General features: G+C 49.9%; 1 protein-coding gene across 7 annotated transcripts in view; it reads left to right on the top strand.

Moving 5' to 3' along the window:
• Tet3 (tet methylcytosine dioxygenase 3) overlaps window positions 1–22110 on the top strand; it is a 100160-nt gene that overhangs the window by 36006 nt on the left and 42044 nt on the right. For all 7 annotated transcript variants that reach the window (XM_076567019.1, XM_076567023.1, XM_076567022.1 and 4 more), the window contains one exon: window positions 15424–17575. In XM_076567019.1, the coding sequence (XP_076423134.1) occupies window positions 15424–17575 (2152 nt within the window). The remainder of the gene's footprint in view (window positions 1–15423; window positions 17576–22110) is intronic.

The following is a 22110-nucleotide window of genomic DNA, read 5'->3' as shown; positions in this document are numbered from 1 at the left end:
CGTTTTCATATAAATGGAGCCGCACAGCTGTGACCTTCTGTGCCCCTCACTTGTATTCTGCACTTTCCCAAGGCCTGCCTGTGTGTGAAAGTTCATAATCCAGAATATCGGGTTGGACAGCTAGCCCACATTTTGTTTGCACATTCAGCCGTGGGTACACATTTGAGGTGTTTCTACTTTGTGACTGTTAAGAATGCCATTGGTATGAATAATCATGTACAAGTTTTTGTGTAACTGACATTTTTTTTGTGTGTGTGGGTTTTTTGAGACAGGGTGACTTGTATAAGCCAGGCAGATCTTAGACTCGGCCTTGAAAGTGCCAGAATATAGATGTGGGCCACCATGCCTGACATACTCATCTGTAAATTGGGTTGTCTCTTTATTACTAAGTTCTATGAGTTTTAATGCAAATTAGTTCCTTATCAGATGTATGATCTGCAAGTCTCTTCTGGTTTTCCCCAGCTCCTGCCCCCCTGGTGAGTGACTCCCCACACACACGTGTACCTGATGGATTTCTTTGAAGCAGAGACATTTATTATTAGAAGACAGGCCATGGGGATTAATCCTGTCCTTCCACCGCGTGGGTGCCTCTGCCTGCCCGGCCGTCCCACTGCCACCCACAGGAGTGTTGGGATTGTTGAAGTCCGTTTTCTCTCTGCCCTTTGTTACTCGTTGAGTGTTACACCTAAGAAACCGTCCTCTCATTTGGGGTCATGGCGCAATCCTGTCTTTTAAGAATTGCAGTAGTTTTAGTTTGCATAGTTTGCATGTTTGGTTCATTGTGAGTGGATGTTCGACCCCGGTTTGAGGCACATGTTCAAGTTCTGTTGCATGTGCTACCTGGTGGTTCTGCTATAGTTCTTTTCCTGTTGTGTTATCTTGGTGTACTTTGCAGCTGTTTTTAAAGGCATCTTCTTAACCATTTAATGTACATGTTTGTGGGTATGTGGGAGCTACAGGGCCCATATGGAGGTCAGAGGCCGACTTGTAGGAGTTTCTTTCCACCATGCGGGTCCCAGGGATTGAACTCGGATCACCAGGCTTGGTGGCAAGCACTGTTTATTACCTGATCAGTGTTTCACTGGCCCCTTTGCAGCCTTGTGAGGTGTTTATACCAAATGAGATGGCGAGATTGATCATTATAATCTTTTATTAGTTCTTTATGTGAATTGTTTGCGATTAGCTTTTACGTTATATAAATCAGTAATTAAAAAAATTTAATTATGTAACTATACATATTTAAGATATAGTATAACATTTCAGTACATGTGTATGATGCTTAATGATCAGATCTGGGTATTTATATCTGGTGTATTTATATCAAACATTTATCATTTCTTTGGGAGCATTCAGGATCTCTGACTAGCTTTTAAAAAATTGTGTTTCAGTGTTTTGCCTGCATGTATGTCTTTGTACCATGTACATGCAATGCCCACAGAGCCAGAAGAGGGTGTTGGATTCCAAGGGACTGGAGTTGCAGATGGTTGTGAACAATTGTGTAGGTGCTGGGACTGGGACTCAGATCCTCTGGAAGAGCAGCTAGGACTCTGAACTGCTGAGCCCTCTCTCCAGCCCCCCTCCTATTTTGAAGTGTGCAGTTGATTTTTAACCATAGTTACCCACTGTACTATAAAACAAGTTGTTTCTCTTCTCCACCTGCACTGCTGGACCCACTAGCCACACGCCCTCTCTAGGTGTCATACTCATATGTATGAGTTTCTTCCTAATCCATCATAGGCCATTTTGTAAAGTAAAAACCGATTTCCAGGAAACCAGCGTGTGCTTACATTGCATGACAGTGTCAGATTCTGATGCAAGTTCTAAGGTGAACACTCCTGTCTCCTATATTCACCTCGCCATGGATGGATGGCGATTCAGAGCAATGCTGGTCCAGGGCTACTCAGTGGACTTGGCCATGGGCATGCCGGCCATACTCAGTCTGTTTACCCCTTGCTGGGTGCTCTCAGACCTGTTTCTCAAGCAGCGCCTTGCAGGCCTCTTTAGTGTCAAGCAGGGTAAGACCTGCAGATCCTGGTGGTGGTGTTCCCCCCTCCAGTCTTGAAGGGCAGTTTTCTCCAAGGCTTGCTAATGCTACCGCCTCTAAACTGTCATCCAGATGAGGTGAGTCGTGTGCTAAGGCGAGTGAAGCCCCACCTGTCATCAAGGTTGCTTCCTACAGTGTGGCTTCTGTGGCCAGTCGGGGAATTAATCGGTCAAACAGATGAGATTTCAAACAAACAGCCCACAGCCCACCTGGACAGCCAGTGTGTACTGGAGGAGTGTGGCACGCCATGACCCGTCTGGAGATTAAACCATGGGCTCTGCACAGGATGTGGGTGGCTGAGGGACAATGAAGTATCAGAGGTGTCTTACATAGTTAAGAAATATATGCAAATGCAAAGCTTTTATGACATGTTAAGGGGAAATTCATGTAAACCCACTGAATATACTCAGCAGTCCCAATTTTTTAAATGAAGTGTATGGTGCATTAAACTGTGGTAAACTCCAAACAAAGTCAAAAGGCACCAAATACCAGCCAGGCATTCCCAGTCTCCGTGTGTTTGCCTCGTGGCACCTGACGGTGAAGGAACCCTTCATTCCATACCTCCCAACGACTCTACTGAACTGTTCTCTCTTCCTTATCTCATACAACCTCACCTTATCCCCTGGAATTGTGCACCAGAGTTTCCCTGGCTCTGTCAGGAGTTCACCGTATGCCTTTGATAGTCTACCAGTCGCCACACAGAAAGCAGATTCACTCAAAGAAAGCCCGGGGTCAGTGGCCCTCTCGTTTTATATTCAAAGCCAGAGTACACGGACACAGGCTTATGAGCCCCTCCACACGTTGGTGACAGTGATGCAGTGTGAATGTAAGATGGTGAGGCACCTAATGAATGCCAGTCCGTGAGACAAGGGCCCTGCTCTGTTGCCACAGTACCCCGGTGCCTGGCGGCGATGCTGACTGCGTTGGAGAGATGGCTTATAGTTCTCTCTGGCTGGATGGAAGGTGGTTGTTCTTATGGGCCGACTGCACTCATGGGTGGAGTTCCGTTGTTTCCTGGGGGCTGCTGGGGCTCTGTTACCCTCTTAGAGAACATTCAGTTATTTGTATGCATGGTTTGATGTCATAACTCTCATAAGGTGGGGTGTTGTTAGTTTCATCCATCTTTTTCCTTGGGAGTTAAGGGTTTCAATGAGTCTCTAATATTCCAATGAATTGTCCCATAATTTACCCCAACGTTCTGTTCATAATGAACCAGTTTTCACTAATCCGTAGAAAGGGCTTTTTAGAAATTCACATCTTTAAACCCAAGTTCCTAGGCTCAGCATTCTTATGGGGAAGGGTCTCTCTCGCCCCGGTTACGCATTTATTTACATACCCAGTTGTCAGTCTTTTACTCTGAAATAAAAGGAGAGAATCCAGTTGTGAGAGGGCGCCCCGGCCTGGGAACCAGGTTCCTCGGGCCTGGGATCAGTGGACTGGAAGAATCTTAGTGTCATGTTGGGTGAAGGTGCTGGGCCTCTTGTGTAGTTGCTTCAAGATGTGTGTGTGTGTGTGTGTGTGTGTGTGTGTGTGTGTGTGTGTGTAGGCCAGAGGACATCCTTAAGTATCAATTCCACTTTGTATTGAGACAGGTCTCACTGAACCTGGCTGTGTAGGTTAGAATGGCTGACCAGGGAGCCAGGCCATCCACTTCCACTTCCCCAGCACCCACCCCCAGCTTTATGTGGGTGGGCCCTAGGGATCTGAGGTGCCGTGTGAGCACTGCCCCCCCTGGGTCTGTCTCTGCAGCCCTGCACTGCCCCGTGGAAAACTACGATTCCACGTGAGTCCTTGAGAAAGGAATGCACGGGGGTGGGGGGGGGGAGCGAGCAAGCTCGTTGACGATTTGAGAGAGAAGAAATCTGTTACTAATGCTGAGACCCCTCTGCAACTGGGGGTGCTTATTCTCCCAAAGAACTAGAACTGGGTAGCGGGGAGGGTAGGTAGCAGGGGGGCTGTGGGCATCCACATTGCTGCTGCTGCTGCTGCTGCTGCTGCTGCTGCTGCTGCTGCTGCTGCTGCTGCTGCTGCTGCTGGAGTTGGAGTCGGCCTTACGGCACTCCCCGTTTTGAGCTTGGCTAGTCTGTGCCTCATTTAGCTCGTCTGCTAAAATTGACGCGGAGGAGCCGGCAGCGTTGGAAGCCTGCCCCTAAGCCGGAATCGCTTGCTTCGTGCAGTTTGTACCTTCCGTCAAACTGTGAGCTGCTTGCTTTTCTTCCTCAACCTGAGTCTCCTGGGTTTTGAGGGCTTTGGGGCTCCTTCAGGAAACAGACATGGGGCCGTTCACCAGGGCTGGCTCTGTCAGGGAACTGTGGTGGCCCCAGTGTTTGCTTGCTGGTTTCCTGAGCCTTTTAAGAAGGCTTTTTTTGGGGCAGGAGGTGTGGTGGAGAGTCTGGCTGTGAGCAGCACTAGGCGGGGCCTCACTGAGCCATGGGTGCCCCAGTCCAAGGACATGTACTGTGGGCCTGGCCTAGTGGCCCTGTGGCCAGGAGTCACAGGCTGCACGCCTCAGGGACTGTATTTTTGCACAGCAGGGCTGCAGGGGAGTCCCGTTGTGCCTGGGAACCACCTTGACAGCCTGACCTGGTTATGCTGGGCCGGAGACTTTGCCTTCTGCTAGTCCTTTGATGTGGTCAGCTCTATTTCCTCCATACTGGCTGGAGGCTGTGGCCTGGTGGGGCCCCCACAGGCCAGGGCTCTGTGCTGGGCAGCTGTCTGCCAGGGGCTGCAGATGGGGGTTTGAAGTTGGCAGCCTTGGCAGCCATGGCTCATGGGTGAAGGTTTCAGGTTCCTTCCAGGGCACTCTTCGTCTCCCAGACACTCCCCTGGTTTTCGTACTGGACTTGTGCAAGAGAGACAGATCAGTTTGTAGCAACAGAAACTGTGCAAAAAGAGCCCACAGGTCCTGTCTCTGGGCTTCCCTTTATGTTCATAGGCTTGCGCATGTGGTTTTGCCACTGGGGCTCGATCCTTCAACCTTTCCTCCTCCCTGAAGAGAGATCAAGTATAATCTGAGCAGGAACATTTTCTGCATGCTCACCCTGACGCACGTGTATACACATCATACCTAAAGTCTAATATGCACAGTCACCCAGAGCCAAGCACTTCACATGTGTGTGTACACCTGCAGTTAAAGGGATAGAATTAAGTCAGTGTTTTGAGTTGAATTGCTGCCCCCCCCCTTTAAGAAAGTATTCACGTCTCCCCATCAGGAGAACATTCCCGAACCATGATGGGGGTATATAGCTCAGTTGGTAGAGTGCTTGCCCACCTCCAGGAAGCCTTGGGCTCAGTCTCCAGCATAAACTCGGTATGGTGGCACATGCTCCTGATTGAAGCGTTCACAAGGCGGAGACAGGGGGATCAGAAGTTCAAGGTCTTATTCCCTCCACAGAAAGCTTGAGGCCAGTTTGGTCTACATGAGACCCTATCTTTTTCAGTTAATATGTAGAGAATGCAGGTATTCTGAAGTCATTTTTTTTTTACTGAACAATTTTCTGTGTTTTTATATTTTCCTATTATCAACTTAAACGACATATCAACAAATGAAGTGTCATAATTTTTCTTGTGTATATTAATATGTATACATCATAATATGCCAAACAGATAAAAACCTAACTAAAAAGTACTGCTTGCCTGCATGATTTCTTCTAGTCCATTTCTGTCTTTGCCTTAGAGACCCAACCATTGCCTTGAATTCAATGTTTTCTTTCCTTTGATGAAGTTCTCATTATACATTTGTGTTCCTTTACATTTAATTTTGCTTACTTAGTAGAAATCTTTAGATTCTTCAGAATATATTTAGACTCTTCAGTGTGTGTGTGTGTGTGTGTGTGTGCGTGTGCGCGCGCGCTTTTTTTGAAGATCAGTCTTTGTTTTTGTTTTTGTTTGAGACAGGGTCTTGCTATGTAGCCCAGGCTGGCCATGGACTTATAGAGATCCTACCTTCCTCTGCCTTCAGAACACTGCGATTAAAGGCGTGCCCCACTGTGCCCAGCATAAGGCCAGTTCTCTGTGTGGGTGTGCACGTGTGTGCTCGCTCGCTCTTTCTTCCCCCTCCCCACGTAGATGTCAGAATAGCTTATATGAGTTGAATCTCTCCTACCATGTGGGTTCCAGGGACGGAGCTCAGGTCGTCAGGGCTGGTGGCAGGTGCCTTTATCCACTGAACTACCTCATCCTTCCCCACTTTCCTAACTCATCCTAGTTTGTGAGACCCTTGCCCAGTCCTGTGGTTGGCTATTCCCACTGCTGCTTATGACTCATCTGTTTGGTGACTGGTGAGCTCTCAGGGAGTCTGCACACGTTGCTGCGATGGTTAATGCTTCTGTGAACTGTGGACATGCCGCCTCTTGGGTGTGTGTATGTGGGCTCTCTGGAACTTCAGGGCACAGGATGTGCATGTGACATTAAACGTAGTCCACACGTGTTTCCAGAATGATCGTCCTCTGGCCCTGCTAGTCCTGTACTCCTCAGGCACTCGGTGCTAAACCAGCACACCCTTTTGTGGTACTTGTTACATGCATTCCTGTGCTGCTGTGAGCTCACGTCATGTGTGTTCATCCTCACCATGACCCTGAGGATAATGGTGTTACCCTCCCCTCAGTTTACACACTGAGGAAATGGGAAGTACAGAGACTGATTTAGTAAGTGGCGGAGGCAAGAACTCACTGTTATCTTTTGTTTTGTTTGAGACAATCTTGCTATGTATGTAGCTCAGGCTAGCCTCAAATGTCAAACCTTCCTGTCCCCACCTCCTGAGTGCTGGGATTACAGGCTTGCATTACCACACCCGGCATCACTCTGGTCTTACGATTTTTAACTTCTAATTTTTATCTGTGTGTATTAGTGTTTTTCCTGCATGTATGTGTACCATGTACATGCCTCATACCTGAGAACAGAAAAGGGTAAGATCCCCTGGAACTGGAGTTAGAGTTGTGAGCTGCCATGTGGGTGCTGGGAATAGAACCTGGGTCCTTAACTCAGAGTTTAAGAGCACTGGCTCTTAACCTCTGAGCCGTCTCTCCAGCTGCCTGCTGTGTGTGTGTGTGTGTGTGTGTGTGTGTGTGTGTGTGTGTGTGTGTGTTTTCGTAGTAGAGTACTTTTCATATGTTGTTTCTCCATTTTCTTTTCATGAAGACAAATAGGACACTTTAAAAACAATCCTGCATTTCTGGAACACTCACGTGGTTTGTACTTCTTTTCTGTTAATGCTTGTGGAAGCAGTCTCGGCATTTGTGGCATTTTAATTTCTTCTATTGCCTTATTGTTTTGTTTTGTTGTTGTTGTTGTTTTACATTTATTGAAGTGAGATTGAGTGCTTGGTGATTGTAAATGGCCGCACTGTATGACTGGGAACTGTTACCCACCTTCTCTGTGCTCGGTGTCCTTATGTATGGTGCCTGTAGAGTTGGAGAAGATTAAATGAGACAGGAGTGAGTGTGGGCTGCTGAGCATGATGCTCAGCTCACTCCAGCAGATAGCTCTACAGGTCTGCGTTCAGCTTTTGCAGCCATGTGAATTGCTATTAGGTCAGAGGGCAGGGACTCCCATAGTGCTGGACTCCTGCCAAATGTAGCAGAGGTTGTCTGTCACAGGCAAGGCAGAGTTTCAACGTTTTCTTGAGCATCACCAGTCACCGAAAGATCTGTATTGGTCCACCTTGTCTTAGGAAAAGCGTATTTTCAAATGCTGTATTCAAACATGAGTAGTCACCATGAGAGTCACATCTGACTCCGACAGGAATTGGCTCGGCCATTGTGCAGTGGGTCAAAAGGGTAGACGTGGCCTTCTTGGGTTTGCACTTTGCAAAGGTGGCACACTCCTGGGTCTCACTAGTGAGTGTGCACATGTGCACACATACTCTCCTGCCAAAGTGGGCAGCTGTGTGTGTGTCCTATGCCAGGACCCCCTAAAAGTCTCCCCATTACACATCGGCTTTGTCGGCAAACCTCAGGAGGGGAAGACCCTCTGAAGAGATGAATAACTGATCATCCCTAGATACATATGTTATAAACGGGATCCCGACACTCTGAGAGCGATAGGGCTAGTTTTCATTTGGGAACTCAGCTGATGGAGAGGGTGGAGCTGCGAAGCGCATGCCTTCCAACAGCTTCTAGCTTGGCTGAGTGGAGCTGCTGAGCTGGGCTTGGGGTGGAAAGATCTGGGTGTGGAGGCAGCCTCTATTGCCTCAAACTCTGGGAGAGTTCACCCTAGAGAGTCCACCATGGAGAGATGAGCGTTTGTGGAGGTTGTTGGAAGCTTGTGTGTTCTGGCTGCAAACACCTTGGACGGGTTTCTGCTAACGTGGGGTGTAGCTTACAAGCAGCGGGCCAGCTCTGTGACTTGTTCCTCTTGAACTCGGCCTCCTCCCGGGGCTGAGAAAGGATGAACAACAGTACTTCGCTCTCCTGGTACAGCTCTTCCGAAGCACCTCCCTTTGCTTTCCGGGCAGCAGAGTATTGCAGAGCCCGTGTGTACTTACTCTGAACGTCAGGAAAAGCTGAAGAGTCTGGGGTTGGGTTTGTAGCCCTCTCTGGTGTTGACTGAATTATCTGGAGAGTAGAGAATCCCACCCTTTCCCAGCCTTGCCCAACATCAGGGGTTCTGGAATCCCTCAGGTAGGGAGGGCAGGCTGCTGCTGCTGCTGAGCCCTGCAGCTGTTTGGGAGACAGTGGTCGAGATTGGGGAGCTCCAGAGGGGAGTTTGCTGAAGCAGCGGGGGGAACCTAGGAGTCCTGGCCAGGCAGGGTGCAGAATGACATTCCGGCAGAGGCTCCCAGGAGTGGTGCGGAGGCCAGCTCCCAGCTGCAGGTGTGCACAGCTCCCCGGAAGGAGACATAGCTTACTTAGGACGTTTCTGTTCAGGCAGCCTGCGGGACCCGTCAGTAAAAGCACACTAGCCGAGATGTAAGAAGGGAACGGCACGTAGCATGGTAGCTGAGCCGGTAAGAGCTGTTCGGAAAACTGCCCTGGCATGGATTGTGATCCCAAAGTCTGAGAAGGCTGTGGGGCTCCCCCCGGGCCCTGTGAAGCTGCTGCCCCGCATCGTGGTGAGTGTGGATCATTAGCTGTTAGTCTTTTGTTGGAGTGCACGCTGGTGTCTTCCGTGTGTAATTTGCATGGACATGTGTAAGTACAGGGCTGTGTTTACTCAGTTTGATTTTTCTCTTTCCAGCCTCTTGACCTTTTGACACCAGGTCCAGCCTGTTTGTCTTTCTGGCAGGTGGCATGGTTTATCCCTCCTGTTTCCAACATCTGTGTGTTCTTCGAGAACAGCTGTGTTGTTGCTGGTGGTCAGGGTCTGGCTTAGGTGTGTCTGGATTCTGGCTTTTTTTTTTTTTTTTTTGGTTTTCCGAGACAGGGTTTCTCTGGGTAGCTTTGCGCCTTTCCTGGAACTCACTCTGTAGACCAGGCTGGCCTCGAACTCACAGAGATCCGCCTGCCTCTGCCTCCCGAGTGCTGGGATTAAAGGTGTGCGCCACCACCGCCCGGGTGTCTGGGTTCTTGATCTCTTATTAAAGGAATTAAAACAAAGGCTCACTCAAGTTGCAGAAGGAGCAAGGGAGCTTGATTCAAAGGAAAGGGACAGAGGGGCCAGATACGCCAGCAAGAGTGGCAGCAGGCCATGTGAGCGAAGGTACTGCAGGGTCCTGACTATTGGAACGTCCTTCAGAGAAGGAGGTGTTTGGGCACTAAGGGCTTTGGGTGGTCTGTTTTTATTGACAGCTTTCAAGTTACATGACCATTTCTCTATTTTGCATGTTCTTCCCCGTAATACACACACAGTTAGGCATAAGATGGTAAATAGGGCCGGGCGGTGGTGGCGCACGCCTTTAATCCCAGCACTCAGGAGGCAGAGGCAGGTGGATCTCTGTGAGTTTGAGGCCAGCCTGGGCTACCAAGTGAGTCCCAGGAAAGGCTCCAAAGCTACACAGAGAAACCCTGTCTCGAAAAACCAAGACAAAAAAAAAAAAAAAAAAAAAAGATAGGGATTCTCCTTAAAAGTTCACATCGAAGACAATTTAATTTGTCTTATTGTTACACACATACTTCAAACCAGCTCAGCCCAGAATGACTTATCTTCTGTACCCACATCCAATTCAAGTATGATTGAATAGGAGCTAAGATTGATGGTCATTAAGGCAAGGAGAAACTCAGTCTATTGTTCAGAGAGGGGTGTATGTGCAGATAGATGGGTGTGTACTAACATCCTTTGTTGGTGATGGGTTCAGAGAGGAGTTGGGTATATAGAGTATGTGGGGATAAGAGAGGAGGGGTGTCAGACTGCCAAGGGCATTATTAGAAGAGGGGAGTGTGCAGAGCCCAAACCAAGTGGCGTTCCAGGTTGCTAAGCTATTCCCTATGCTGGCCTGCTTCACTGGGGCAGACTGCTAGACCCCACCCCCGTCAGTTGACTTGCCACCTTGTACTCTGAGTATGGCTGGGTTGTGGCAACAGGCACTTGCATGCCAGCGCTCTCCATAGCTGGCATCAGCAGAATTGTGGCAGACAGTGTGAAACTTAAGGAACTTCGGAAGAGTTGTAAATCAAAAGCCTACAGGGACTTCGAACATAGCACAGGTAGATGAAGTTATAATTGATTCAGGTGTTAATGAGTAATCAATCCCTGACCCCTGGCCTCGGTTTCAGAAGGCTATACTGGTGCTGAGACGGGGAGTGTGCTTAGACCGCTGTATTCTGTATAAGCAGTAGCTCCTCTCTGCTATAGACAAATTTGCCAGGTAGAAATGTAGACCTTCAAGAAAAATCGAGGCTTCGTGTACAATTTGATCTTTAAAATGTATCAACCTCCCCCCCCCCCCACACACACATACACACACACACACACACACACTGACTCTGGACAGGCCAGCTAAGCTGGACCTGGTGACACTTGTGGCTCTGACCAGGGCATCGTGGTACCAGTGAAACTGTCTCCTGCTTCATTAGCCACAGGACACACAATGGTAAGGCAAGCTGGAAGTTGTTGAGCCTGACGGTCTCCTGTGAACCCGACTAATTATGGTCCCTGTACCCATTCAAGAATCTACCAGCTTTCAAACTCAGGACTGAAAGCTGGGGGACATGCTTGCCGTCAGTGCACACTGGCAACTTCTGCTGGCACGTTTGTTTTAGGATCACCAGCAGGTTTTGAGAAATGTATCAGTGGGGTTCCTTAGTGAGGAAACTGGAATTGAGGTTTCCTTATCTCTCCCACGCACGTTGGCTTTCCTTCCCTCTTCTCTGTGTCTGTCTACTTTTCCCTTTATTCTCCTTTTGGTCTGAAAAGCATTTTTCCTTCTGAGGGAACTGAGTGGCACACAGCCAACCTTAGTTCGTTCTTCTTATTCACACACCAAAAATAACTTTTAAAATCCCTTTTCGTTGTCTTGACCATTTTGGGGAAGCCTCAGCTCATGTAGCATTAGTCTTGCTGACATTGTTTTTGTGAATCTTGCTACTCTGTGGTGTTTCTCCTTGGTTATGCATGCTGTTCCTCCTGCCCCTTTACACAGAACTGTGTACAATTGGAGAGCTTGAGGTCTAGAAGCCACACTTGCGTACGATTCTAAAGTATCCTATGATCACATTCCTAGTATCTAAAAGGTATATTTCAGCAGATATTATATGGCCTGTGGGGAACAGGAGACTTTCCTTGTCCTGGGAGTGTTCTGCCGTACCAGCAATGGGTAGCGAAGGCAGAGGAAGGCTTGGGATCCAGACATTACCTTGCATTATTAACTACCACCCTTTGCCGGAGGCAGCTGCTCAGACATACAATAGTGGTGGTGTGTGATAAGTGAAAAATGGAAGAAGCCACAATATGCAAGGTGCCTTGAAGACTCCTGGAGAAAGAGGCATTGCTAGCTCTGCAGACTGGTTGGGGGAAGAAGTGATGCTTTAGGAATAAACCACGGTGACCATGGAGAGGCCAGAAAGCCTGAGGACCACATGCTCAAAGCTCTGAGACATTAGAGAAGCATGTCCCTTGTGGTCAGAACAAGAACAGTAATGAGGTGGTATCTGCAGGCTGAGGCCTCATGGCCACAGGACTGATTTCCCAGGGGCCACCACCACTCTGGAGCCGTGGTGACTGTGTCTGACATTCTCGTGGGGCTGGCATCTTATCTTAGCCATCGTAAAGCATTTTGTGTGCTACTCAAGGAACTAATTTATTTTTTAGCTTATTTTGACAGCATCTTAAAACTACAAAGTTGTAAGAATTATACCTGGAACTCCCATGTTCCCAGAATGCTTACGTTTGGTCTCATTTGCTTCGGCATTTTCTCTCTATGTATATTATATAAACATATAAACATTCTATGACTGCCTGAGATTAAGCCAGAAATATTGTGTTCCTTTACCGCTAACTACTTGTATGTGTTTGTCCTAACAAGGGCATTCATTGTTTTTATTTTATTTTTGGGGGGGAGGTGGTGATTTCCAGATAGGGTTTCTCTGTATAGTTTTGGTGCCTGTCCTGGACTCACTCTGTAGACCAGGCTGGCCTTGAACTCAGAGATGCGCCTGTCTATGCCTCCCCCAGTGCTGGGATTAAAGGCATGCGCCACCACCATCTGGCACATTCACTGTTTTTAAGAAATTTTGTGTGTATAAACATGAGTGTGCCATGGAGGCAAGAAGGGGGGGGGAGTTATGAGATCCCCTGGAGCTGGAGTTATAGGAATTTATGAGCCACACAGTGTGTGCTGGGATTTGAACTCTAGTCTTCTGATAGAGCAGTAAGCGCTCTTAACTGCTGAACCATTTCTTCAGCACCCAAATTAGATTCTTTAGTTCTAATATTACCTTTTGGAGGGGGCAAACCTGAGAATTGAACCTAGGGCCTCCCATCTGCTAGGCATGTGATCTACCACTGAGCTACATGCAGAAGCATTTTCTTATCTAATTATGATGATCCATGTCAAGATTAGGATGGACCAAGCAGTATCTGGTCCGTGTTGATACAGCTTGCCATCAGTAGGGCGATTGCTGCTTTTCCCTAGTTTGAGATCTAACCTATAGACATGGATGTAAGTTGGAGGAGGTTCTTTCTTGATTTCAGGTTTTGAGAGAACACTTCAGGTGTTATGTAGAACACTGCAGTTTTGTCGACCCGGTAATTTCCTCCTAAATAGATTGAGGTTCTACATTTTGGCAGGAGTTGTGAGTTGTGAGTTGTGAGTCTTCTGTGTCCTATCCAGCCCAGGGTGTTGCTGTTGCTGTATTGTAATGATAACTGTAATGGGTAGTTTTGATTGAAGAAATACCTTGGGCATTAAGACACACCCCCCTGGGTCCTTCGAAGGCTTTTCAAAAGAGGATTACCCTGAATATGGAGCACTGTGCCAGACTGTGATCTTGTACGGAGTTAAAAAGGAAAACGGCGGCTAAGTGCCAGCTTTTCCCTCTGTCTGGTCTGCTGACATCACACCCTTACCGCCACAGCTGCGGGGGTTCCCGCCCTCAAACCGCACCTACGGTGACGGATTGTACCCTCCGACTGTGAGCCAAAATCAATCCCCGTCCCCTTGAGTTGCTTCTTCTCAGTTACTTCTCGGTCACAGTGATGACGGTCATCCTTATATCTAGTGTTGGTCATTTGGGGTCCTAACTAAAATTCTCCCTTGTTTCAGTCAGCTTTCCATTGCCGCGGGGGGGGGGGGGGGGAGAACGGAGATAGGAAAAAACTTGTTTGAAAGTTGTTTAACAGTTTCAGAGGCTGCAGTCAGTAGCCACTTGGCTTCCTCGGTGTCTGAGGCAGAGCCAAGGGGGCTCACCTCATGGAGCCAGGAAGCAAAAAAGGGAGCTGGGGTCCCATCAACCCCTTTGACCTTCTTCTCTCAACCAGGCCCTAGCTCAAGTTTCCACAGCTTCCTAGTAGTACTGGCCGCTGGGGACCAAGCTCTTAAGACCTGTGCCTTTAGGGGTGCTGCAGAGCTGGGCCGTTGGACTGTGCGGCACTGCTGTGGCCTTTGAAGAGAGGTTTTTAGTAGCTGTCAGTCCTGCACCTCACCAGGCTCCCAACTACCGCCTGTGACTTGGAATCTGTCGTTCCTTCTGGGGTTTTCCTGGCCTGCACTGGAAAGAAGGATTTTCCAGGGGATTTTGAATCTTGCAAACTTAATGTCGTGTCTCGGTATTTGCCCTTACCTTTCTGGGCTGGGTCACTTAGGCCCTGCGTCAGTCTCGCCTTGCCTTTGTGTGCTTTTGTGGGCATGAGTCTGTAATGGTCGTTCCCGGGTGAGAGGCCCCAATCTTTCCAAGCAGGAGGAGCTGAAATGCCATCTGCACAGCTGGCTCTGTGGAGTGGGGCTAACCTTGGAGTGGGGCTAACCTCAGAGTGGGGCTAACCTCGGCATGGGGCAGGGCCAGTCTCCATATGGGGCGGAGCCAATCTCCAGGTGGGGCTCCAAGGGCCAGTCATCAGTATTCCCCACAGGCCTGGGGCTGCATGCAGGGCTGTGAGCTCGCTCTCCTAACTTAAGATGATTTAGCAGGGAGAGAAAGGAACTGTGGGCTTCCTCCCCAGTAGGAAGCTGTGGCTGATCCTGCCCAGGCTAAGTGGGAATGTTCTAGCTTCCTATTCACAACACACCATTCCACGTTGGAATGTCCCCGCCTCCCTCCCCAGCTGACACAGAGTCCACAGGGCCCAGGATGACATTGGTTATTGGGAGCTTAAGGGCCTTTTTGAGTGTTCCTGGTTTTTGTAATTGATCTGAGCTCTTACAGGGCCCAGTGACACTGAGCACGCCCTCTGTGTGTATGCACACGTGTGTGTATGTGGAAGTTAGAGGACAGCTTTGGGTGTCGTAGCTCAGGAGCCATCCACCCCCACACCCAGCCCTCCCCTCCCACACGGTCTCACTGGCCTAGAGCTTGCCAAGTAGGCCAGGATGGCCAGTCAGCAGCAGACCCTTCTCCAGCTCTTGAGATGACGAGGGTGTGCACTCCTGACTTTTTCTTTCTTTCTTTCTTTCTTTCTTTCTTTCTTTCTTTCTTTCTTTCTTTCTTTCTTTCTTTCTTTCTTTCTTTCTTTCTTCTTCCTCTTTCTTCCTCTTTCTTTCCTTTCTTTCAAATGTGGGTTTTGGAGACTTAAGTCAGGTCCTCATGCTTGCCAGGAAAGCTCCTCATCCACGGAGCTGCTGCCCTGCCCCACTTTCTGATCTGTTAAACACCTTTCAATTGTGGCTGGGAAAGCCAGCTAAGTAGTGGAGATGGAGGAAGATGGACTAAGGCTCAACAAGTGCCAGGGAGAGAATTTGCAAGAAGAAAGAGGGGTTTGGAAGTATACTGGGTAGTACGAAGGGAGGTGATACTGTACAGTGTGGTTTATGGTTTTCCTTTTTCTTCCCCTCTGTTCTCTCTCTCCAGACAGGCTCGGAGCTCAGCCCAGTTGATGGACCTGTTCCAGGTCAGATGGACTCAGGGCCAGTGCACCATGGAGAGCCAAGGCAGCTAAGCACCTCAGGGGCGCAGGTCAATGGTGCTAGAGAGCCCGCCGGACCCAGTCTGCTGGGAGCTGCAGGTCCTTGGCGGGTAGACCAGAAGCCCGACTGGGAAGCTGCCTCAGGCTCTGCTCACACTGCTCGCTTGGAAGATGCCCACGATCTGGTGGCCTTTTCGGCGGTGGCCGAAGCTGTGTCCTCTTATGGGGCCCTTAGCACCCGGCTCTATGAAACCTTCAACCGTGAGATGAGTCGTGAGGCTGGGAAAAACAGCAGGGGCGCCCGGCCTGAGAGCTGTTCTGAGGGCAGTGAAGACCTCGACACACTACAGACAGCCCTGGCCCTTGCAAGGCATGGCATGAAACCACCCAACTGCAATTGCGATGGCCCAGAGTGCCCCGACTACCTCGAGTGGCTGGAGGGGAAGATCAAGTCTGTGGCCATGGAGGGAGGGCAGGAGCGACCCAGGCTCCCAGGCACTCTGCCTCCTGGTGAGGCTGGCCTCCCAGCCCCAAGCACCAGACCACTCCTTAGCTCTGAGGTCCCCCAGGTACCTCCCCTGGAGGGCCTGCCTCTGTCTCAGAGCGCCTTGAGCATCGCCAAGGAAAAAAACATCAGCCTGCAGACAGCCATCGCCATCGAGGCCCTCACCCAGCTCTCCTCTGCCCTCCCTCAACCTCATTCCACCTCCCAAGCTTCCTGTCCGCTCCCTGAGGCCTTGTCCCCTCCTGCCCCTTTCAGGTCTCCCCAGTCCTACCTCCGGGCCCCCTCGTGGCCCGTGGTTCCCCCAGAGGAACATCCATCCTTTGCTCCCGATAGCCCAGCCTTCCCTCCAGCAACTCCAAGAACTGAGTTTCCCGAAGCATGGGGTACTGACACCCCTCCGGCAACACCCCGGAACTCCTGGCCTGCACCCCGCCCAAGCCCTGACCCAATGGCTGAACTGGAGCAGCTGTTGGGCAGTGCCAGTGATTACATCCAGTCAGTATTCAAGCGGCCCGAGGCCCTGCCCACCAAGCCCAAGGTCAAGGTGGAGGCCCCCTCCTCCTCCCCTGCCCCAGCGCCATCCCCTCTTTCCCAGCGGGAGGCTCCCTTGCCATCCCCAGAGCCTGACGCCCACCAGAAGGCCCAGACGGCGCTGCAGCAGCACCTTCACCACAAGCGCAGCCTCTTCCTGGAACAGGCCCACGATGCCTCCTTCCCTGCTCCCACGGAGCCTCAGGCCCCTGGCTGGTGGGCCCCGCCAGGCTCACCCGCCCCCCGGCCTCCTGACAAACCACCCAAGGAGAAGAAGAAGAAGCTCCCTACCCCAGCTGGAGGTCCTGTGGGAGCTGAGAAAACGGCTCCTGGGATCAAGCCCAGTGTCCGAAAGCCCATTCAGATCAAGAAGTCCAGGTCCCGGGACATGCAGCCTCTCTTCCTGCCTCTTCGGCAAATTGTTCTGGAAGGGCTAAAATTCCAAGTCTCAGAGGAAGTGCAGGCGCCTCCACCTGCCCAGCTCCCTGCCCCGGCTCCTGCCCCCCAGGGTGCTGCCTCCCAGAGCCCTGCTGCCCCTCTCCCCCCAGAACCCTCTCTTGCGCTATTTGCACCTAGTCCCTCCGGGGACAGCCTGCTGCCCCCTACTCAGGAAATGAGGTCCCCCAGCCCTATGGCAGCCCTACAGCCAGGCTCCACCGGAGGCCCCCTCCCCCCTGCTGATGACAAGCTGGAAGAGCTCATCCGGCAATTTGAAGCTGAATTTGGGGATAGCTTTGGGCTTCCCGGCCCTCCTTCGGTGCCCATTCAAGACCCCGAGAACCAATCATGTTTCCCAGCTCTGGGGAGCCCTTTCGTCGCCCGCTCCCCCAAGAAGATCAAGATTGAGTCTTCAGGGGCTGTGACTGTGCTCTCGACCACCTGCTTCCAGTCAGAGGAGGGAGGCCAGGAGGCCACGCCCACCAAGGCTGAGAACCCACTCACCCCCACCCTCAGTGGCTTCTTGGAATCACCTCTTAAGTACCTGGACACACCCACCAAGAGTCTTCTGGACACACCTGCCAAGAGGGCCCAGGCTGAATTTCCCACCTGCGATTGTGTCGGTAAGTCCGTTGGAGCGTCAGGGAAGGACAAACAGCAGCCCCCGTAGGCTTTGGTTTCTAGGCTCTCACATCTGGCAGATGGCTTACTGAATACTTACCACTGTGCTGTGTCCTGGGAAACAAGCCGACAGGCAAGTGGACAAAAACCCTGAAGGAAGCGGGCCCCTGTCCAAGTGAAGCCCCCAACATGGACCCTGGCTTCGCTTCTTTCCCGTTGCTGCCGTGAAATGCTCAGCTAGAAGCAATTTAAAGGGAAACAGGCTTATCTTGGCTCACAGTTCAAGGGTGCAACCTGTCATGGCAGGGAAGTGACAGAGATTGCAGCCGCAATCGGGAAGCAAAGAATTACGAATGCATGCTGCTGCCCAGCTCCCTTTTTCTGTTAACAGAATGCCAGCCAGGGAATGGTGCCACCCACAGTGGGCTGGCCCTCTGTCTCAGCTACTGTAATCAAGAGTACCACCCCCCATAAGCATACCCAGAGGCCCATCTCCCAGGTCATTCTAGATGCTGTGGTGATGTCAATTCCTGCAAGGAGGTGCCTTTGCAGAGCCCGGCAGGGTCATTGGCTGGAAAGCAGCTGTTTTAGATGTTAGGAGTGCCTTGGGCTTGAAAGTAGGATTTGTTTGGAATCTTTTTGGTTGAGCAAGAGGAAAATAGGATGAAGGAAAGGTGGCTTGAAGTGGTGGACAGGGGTCAGATCAGTCAGGGCCTGGGAGGTGGGGAGCAATCAGGAGTTGGACTTGATCCCAGGGGGAGCAGTAGGTTCTTGGGGTTTGAGAGCAAGTGATGCCTGCCTGCTATCTTAAGCGTTTGAAAAACTTCTGGCTTATGGTGGAAGGAGAGACTATCTAGGAACTGTAAAGAAAATGCCCTGTGCCTGAGAAGGCGGTAGAGGGAGCTGATGAATGGATGGTCCTGGAAGAGGAGGAGGTCTTAGATCTTGGCCATGGTGGTGTTCTCCACTCAGGACAGGTTTGGAGAGGAGTGTGCACTCCAGGTGTGTAGGCCCGAGTCTGGAGTGGCTGTGCAGCAGGAGGTAATGTCTGAGTCAGGGGTTCTAACATGCTAGTGTCCCTGAGCCCCAGGTCAGGGGCTGAAGAACCTGTCAGTTTGTAGGCCTTGCCCTTGGGGGGCCTTAGAACCACTCCTGTGGATGTGACAATCTCAGAGGAGGAGGTCCTTGGTGTGGTGGCAGCCTGCGGTCTGCTCCGGCTCCTGTACCCTGTTGCTTAAGAAAGGTCTGTGAATGGCACACGCATTTCGGGTATTGGCAGATCAAACACACCAGTGCTCATGATGAGCACACTGAGTTCTTGTTCCTGACTTGTTCACGTGTGCAAACAGCAAATGAATGATAGGGTTTGTAAGGTGCTTGTCCTAGTTAGTGAAGAGGGGCAGGACTTCCATCCACTCCAAATACCCCAGGCTCCAGGGTACAAGACCCAGGTACATGTTCGGATTCACGTGGCACAAAGAGTTGGGCCCTGGGTTTCTTAGAGGGGTGAACAAGCCCATCAGCTCTGCCCCTTGTTAGATGTGACTAATAAGGTATGGCTGTGAAGGCCCCCTGATCTCCAGGGTTTGGGGAGAAGCCTGTTCAGATCACGAGAATCCTCTTGTCTTTACGTGTTTGTATGTCTTCCTCACTTGACTGAGTGAGGTACTCTGATATCCTTACCTATTGCGTAGGACTTAATAAATGTGTTAATTGTTAAATCTCATTTTATGGCTATGAGGGTTGGTCAAGGCCGTTTTAGAATCTGAATTCCAGCTCCATCACTGACTAGCTGGGGGTGCTTGGGCCCTTCTGTAACCTTCTGATGCATCCTAGAAGTAAGTAAAGCTGCTGACGGAGGGTGACGTGGAGCAGGAGGCTGCCCAGAGCAACCGTAGTTAGTATTCATGGAACACTGCTCAGCTGCAGGCACCAGGCCAAGCACTCCAGTCACTGTCATTTAATCCACAGTACAGTGACGTGATGTGAGAATTGTAGGTGGCCCCATTTTAACCACGAGGAAGGGAAAGTCAGGTGAAATATTTCTCCAAGCTCATAGAAATGGTGGAATTGGGATTTGAACTTAAGTCCTGGGCTCTTAATCACCATGTCATATTTTGATTTTTAACTTTTTGTTGTTGTTTCTGTGTATGATGCAGGGGAAGTCGGAAAACAATTCTGTGCAGTAGGTTTTCTCCTTTAAGTAGGTTTCGGGGATCAAATTCAGGTCATCGGGGTTGTGCTGCCGACTTTGACCACTGAGCCGGGTCTGAAGGCTCCCTGCCACGCCACATTGTGATCTGGAAAGCAAGCCCTAACTACGACAAACAGCAGCAGGCTGAAGGGGTTTGCCTTCAGTTTCTGGGGGGCCTGAGGCTCCTGTTGGGAAAAGACACCCAGTGTTGCTTTCGAAGTATCTAGAGCCCTGTTTCCAGAATGGTCCTTTTCAGCTGCTCTGGGTAGACTGTGAATTCAGGCTCAGGAGAAGGCTTTCCCACAAAAGTGCTCACTCTGAGATCCATGACAGGTGGGGACCATCTTGTGTTCCAGAACTTTGTCCCTTAACCCTTGATAGGCAGAATTTGCAGGTTCATGTAAGATGTTTGCAGGGATGTAAGGTGAGACCTGGAGAGTCCGTTAGGCGTTCATAACATGTGCTTAAGAGTGCCTGCTGCTCTAAAGCGAGTGGGTTTAGTCACCAGCACCCACGAGACAGAGGTTCAAACCCACCTGTAACTCCAGTTCCAGGGGATCTGACTCCCTCTTCTGGCCTCTGTGGGCACTGGACACGCACACAGTGCACATACATACAGACATCCACACACAGCATTTTTAAAAAGCCAAAAAAGGACATCTCCTGTAACATAGTACAAGAAACTTACATTCATGTTTCTTACTAACTCTTGCCAAATGTGCAGTTCAGGCCAATTCAGGCATCACTGGATAGCCAGAACCAAAATATCAAGAGCATTTACCCATATGTGAGAATTATGGAGCAAGGTATGGTGGCTGTAATTCCAGTACTTGGGAGACTGAAATCAGAGAATTAGGAGTTTGAGGCCAACCTGGGCTACATAAGAAGTTAGAGGCTAGTTGGTTCCATGTAGGGCTGTTGTTAAAAAACAAAACAAAACAAAAAAACCTTGGTGTGTGTGTGTGTGTGTGTGTGTGTGTGTGTGTGTGTGTGTGTTTGGATAGGATACATTTAAGTTTATTCTCTAAATCTTGTGTACTAAAAGGCAGCCATGAAATTTCAAAACAGATTTAGATAATGTAGAAGTCATTGGCTCTCTCTTAAGGTGGTGTGATCCTTAACTACTGTTGTAGTGTTATTGAAATATTCCTAATATTTTGAAGTTTGTATTGGAGAACCATCCTGTGACACTTGGCAGAGGTGGGCAGGGCCCTGGGCTGCAGGGATTCTGGGTGTCCATGCTCAGGAATGGAGAGATGCCCAGAGGAGACAGATGAGGACAGAGAGTGAATCCTAATGACATTTTAGTGGAAAAAGCATCCTTTGAGATCCACTCATTTCATACATGAGGAAGCATCTGTGTTAGCTTTTAATCGTTGTCTTAATGTATCCGAGGAGCAGCCAACAGGAAGCTGTGGGGACTGACTTGCCCAGAGCCCAGGCAGGAGGTTAGGTGTGGGGCCAGGGGAAAATGGGGCAGGTTTCATAGAACTGCTGTGTGGTAAGCCTGTTATCCTGCCTAAAGAAGTGGCTACAAGAGAAACGTCTCCATTGCCTGGAGCCCCGGTGAAAGTCTAGGGGAGGGAAGGATGTTGTCAGCACGTGAGGCTGGTTGCTGTGTCTACCAGGTGACATTAGGGACAGAATAGAGACCAATAAGTTAATGTAGGTTTGTCATCACGTAGTCTATTTCCTGCAGCTCTCATTTTATGAAAATTTGTCCCCTTCCCTTGCATTCAGTTTGATGTGATATTCTTCAAATATTTTAAAACAATTAGAGCATTGGGATGAAAGTGGAGAATCTGGTCCTGAGTTAAAGGGTATCAGAGAGAACTTCCTGGCAGAGGTGGTGTCTGATTGGGTTTTAGAGGATCCTCAGAGTAAACGGGGATTACAGTTTACCCGGGTGCATGCCAAGGAAAGGGCTGTGGGTACTGGGGAACGTGAAAGGGCATGCAAAACCACATGCGATGTGGTGAAGGAAGACGAGAAAGACAAGTTGTGGTGTGACTGGTGTGTTTCCTGGGAGTGGCGGGAGAGGAGTTTCAGGGGAAGCAGGGATGATACTAAAAGCAGAGAAACCAGTTACAAGCTCAAACAAGAAATATTGGATTACCTAGGTTAAGAGTGCCTTTAATCCTAGCACTTGGGAGGCAGAGGCAAGTGGATTTCTGTGAGTTCAAGGCCAGCCTGGTCTACATAGCAGGACAGCCAAGGATCTCTAGAAAAACTTTGTCTCAAAAAAAACAAAAAAAACAAAAAAACAAAAACAACTGCTGAGTAGGAAGGAAAGATGGATAGACCTTCAGCAGCAGCCAGATGGTAGGAGTGGAGGAGGAGGAG

This window comes from Peromyscus maniculatus, chromosome 3, assembly GCF_049852395.1.
Source record: "Peromyscus maniculatus bairdii isolate BWxNUB_F1_BW_parent chromosome 3, HU_Pman_BW_mat_3.1, whole genome shotgun sequence".
In the NCBI taxonomy this organism is placed as follows: domain Eukaryota; kingdom Metazoa; phylum Chordata; class Mammalia; order Rodentia; family Cricetidae; genus Peromyscus; species Peromyscus maniculatus.
Note: the sequence above shows the minus strand (reverse complement) of the source record. Positions and strands in the feature narration are given on the sequence as shown.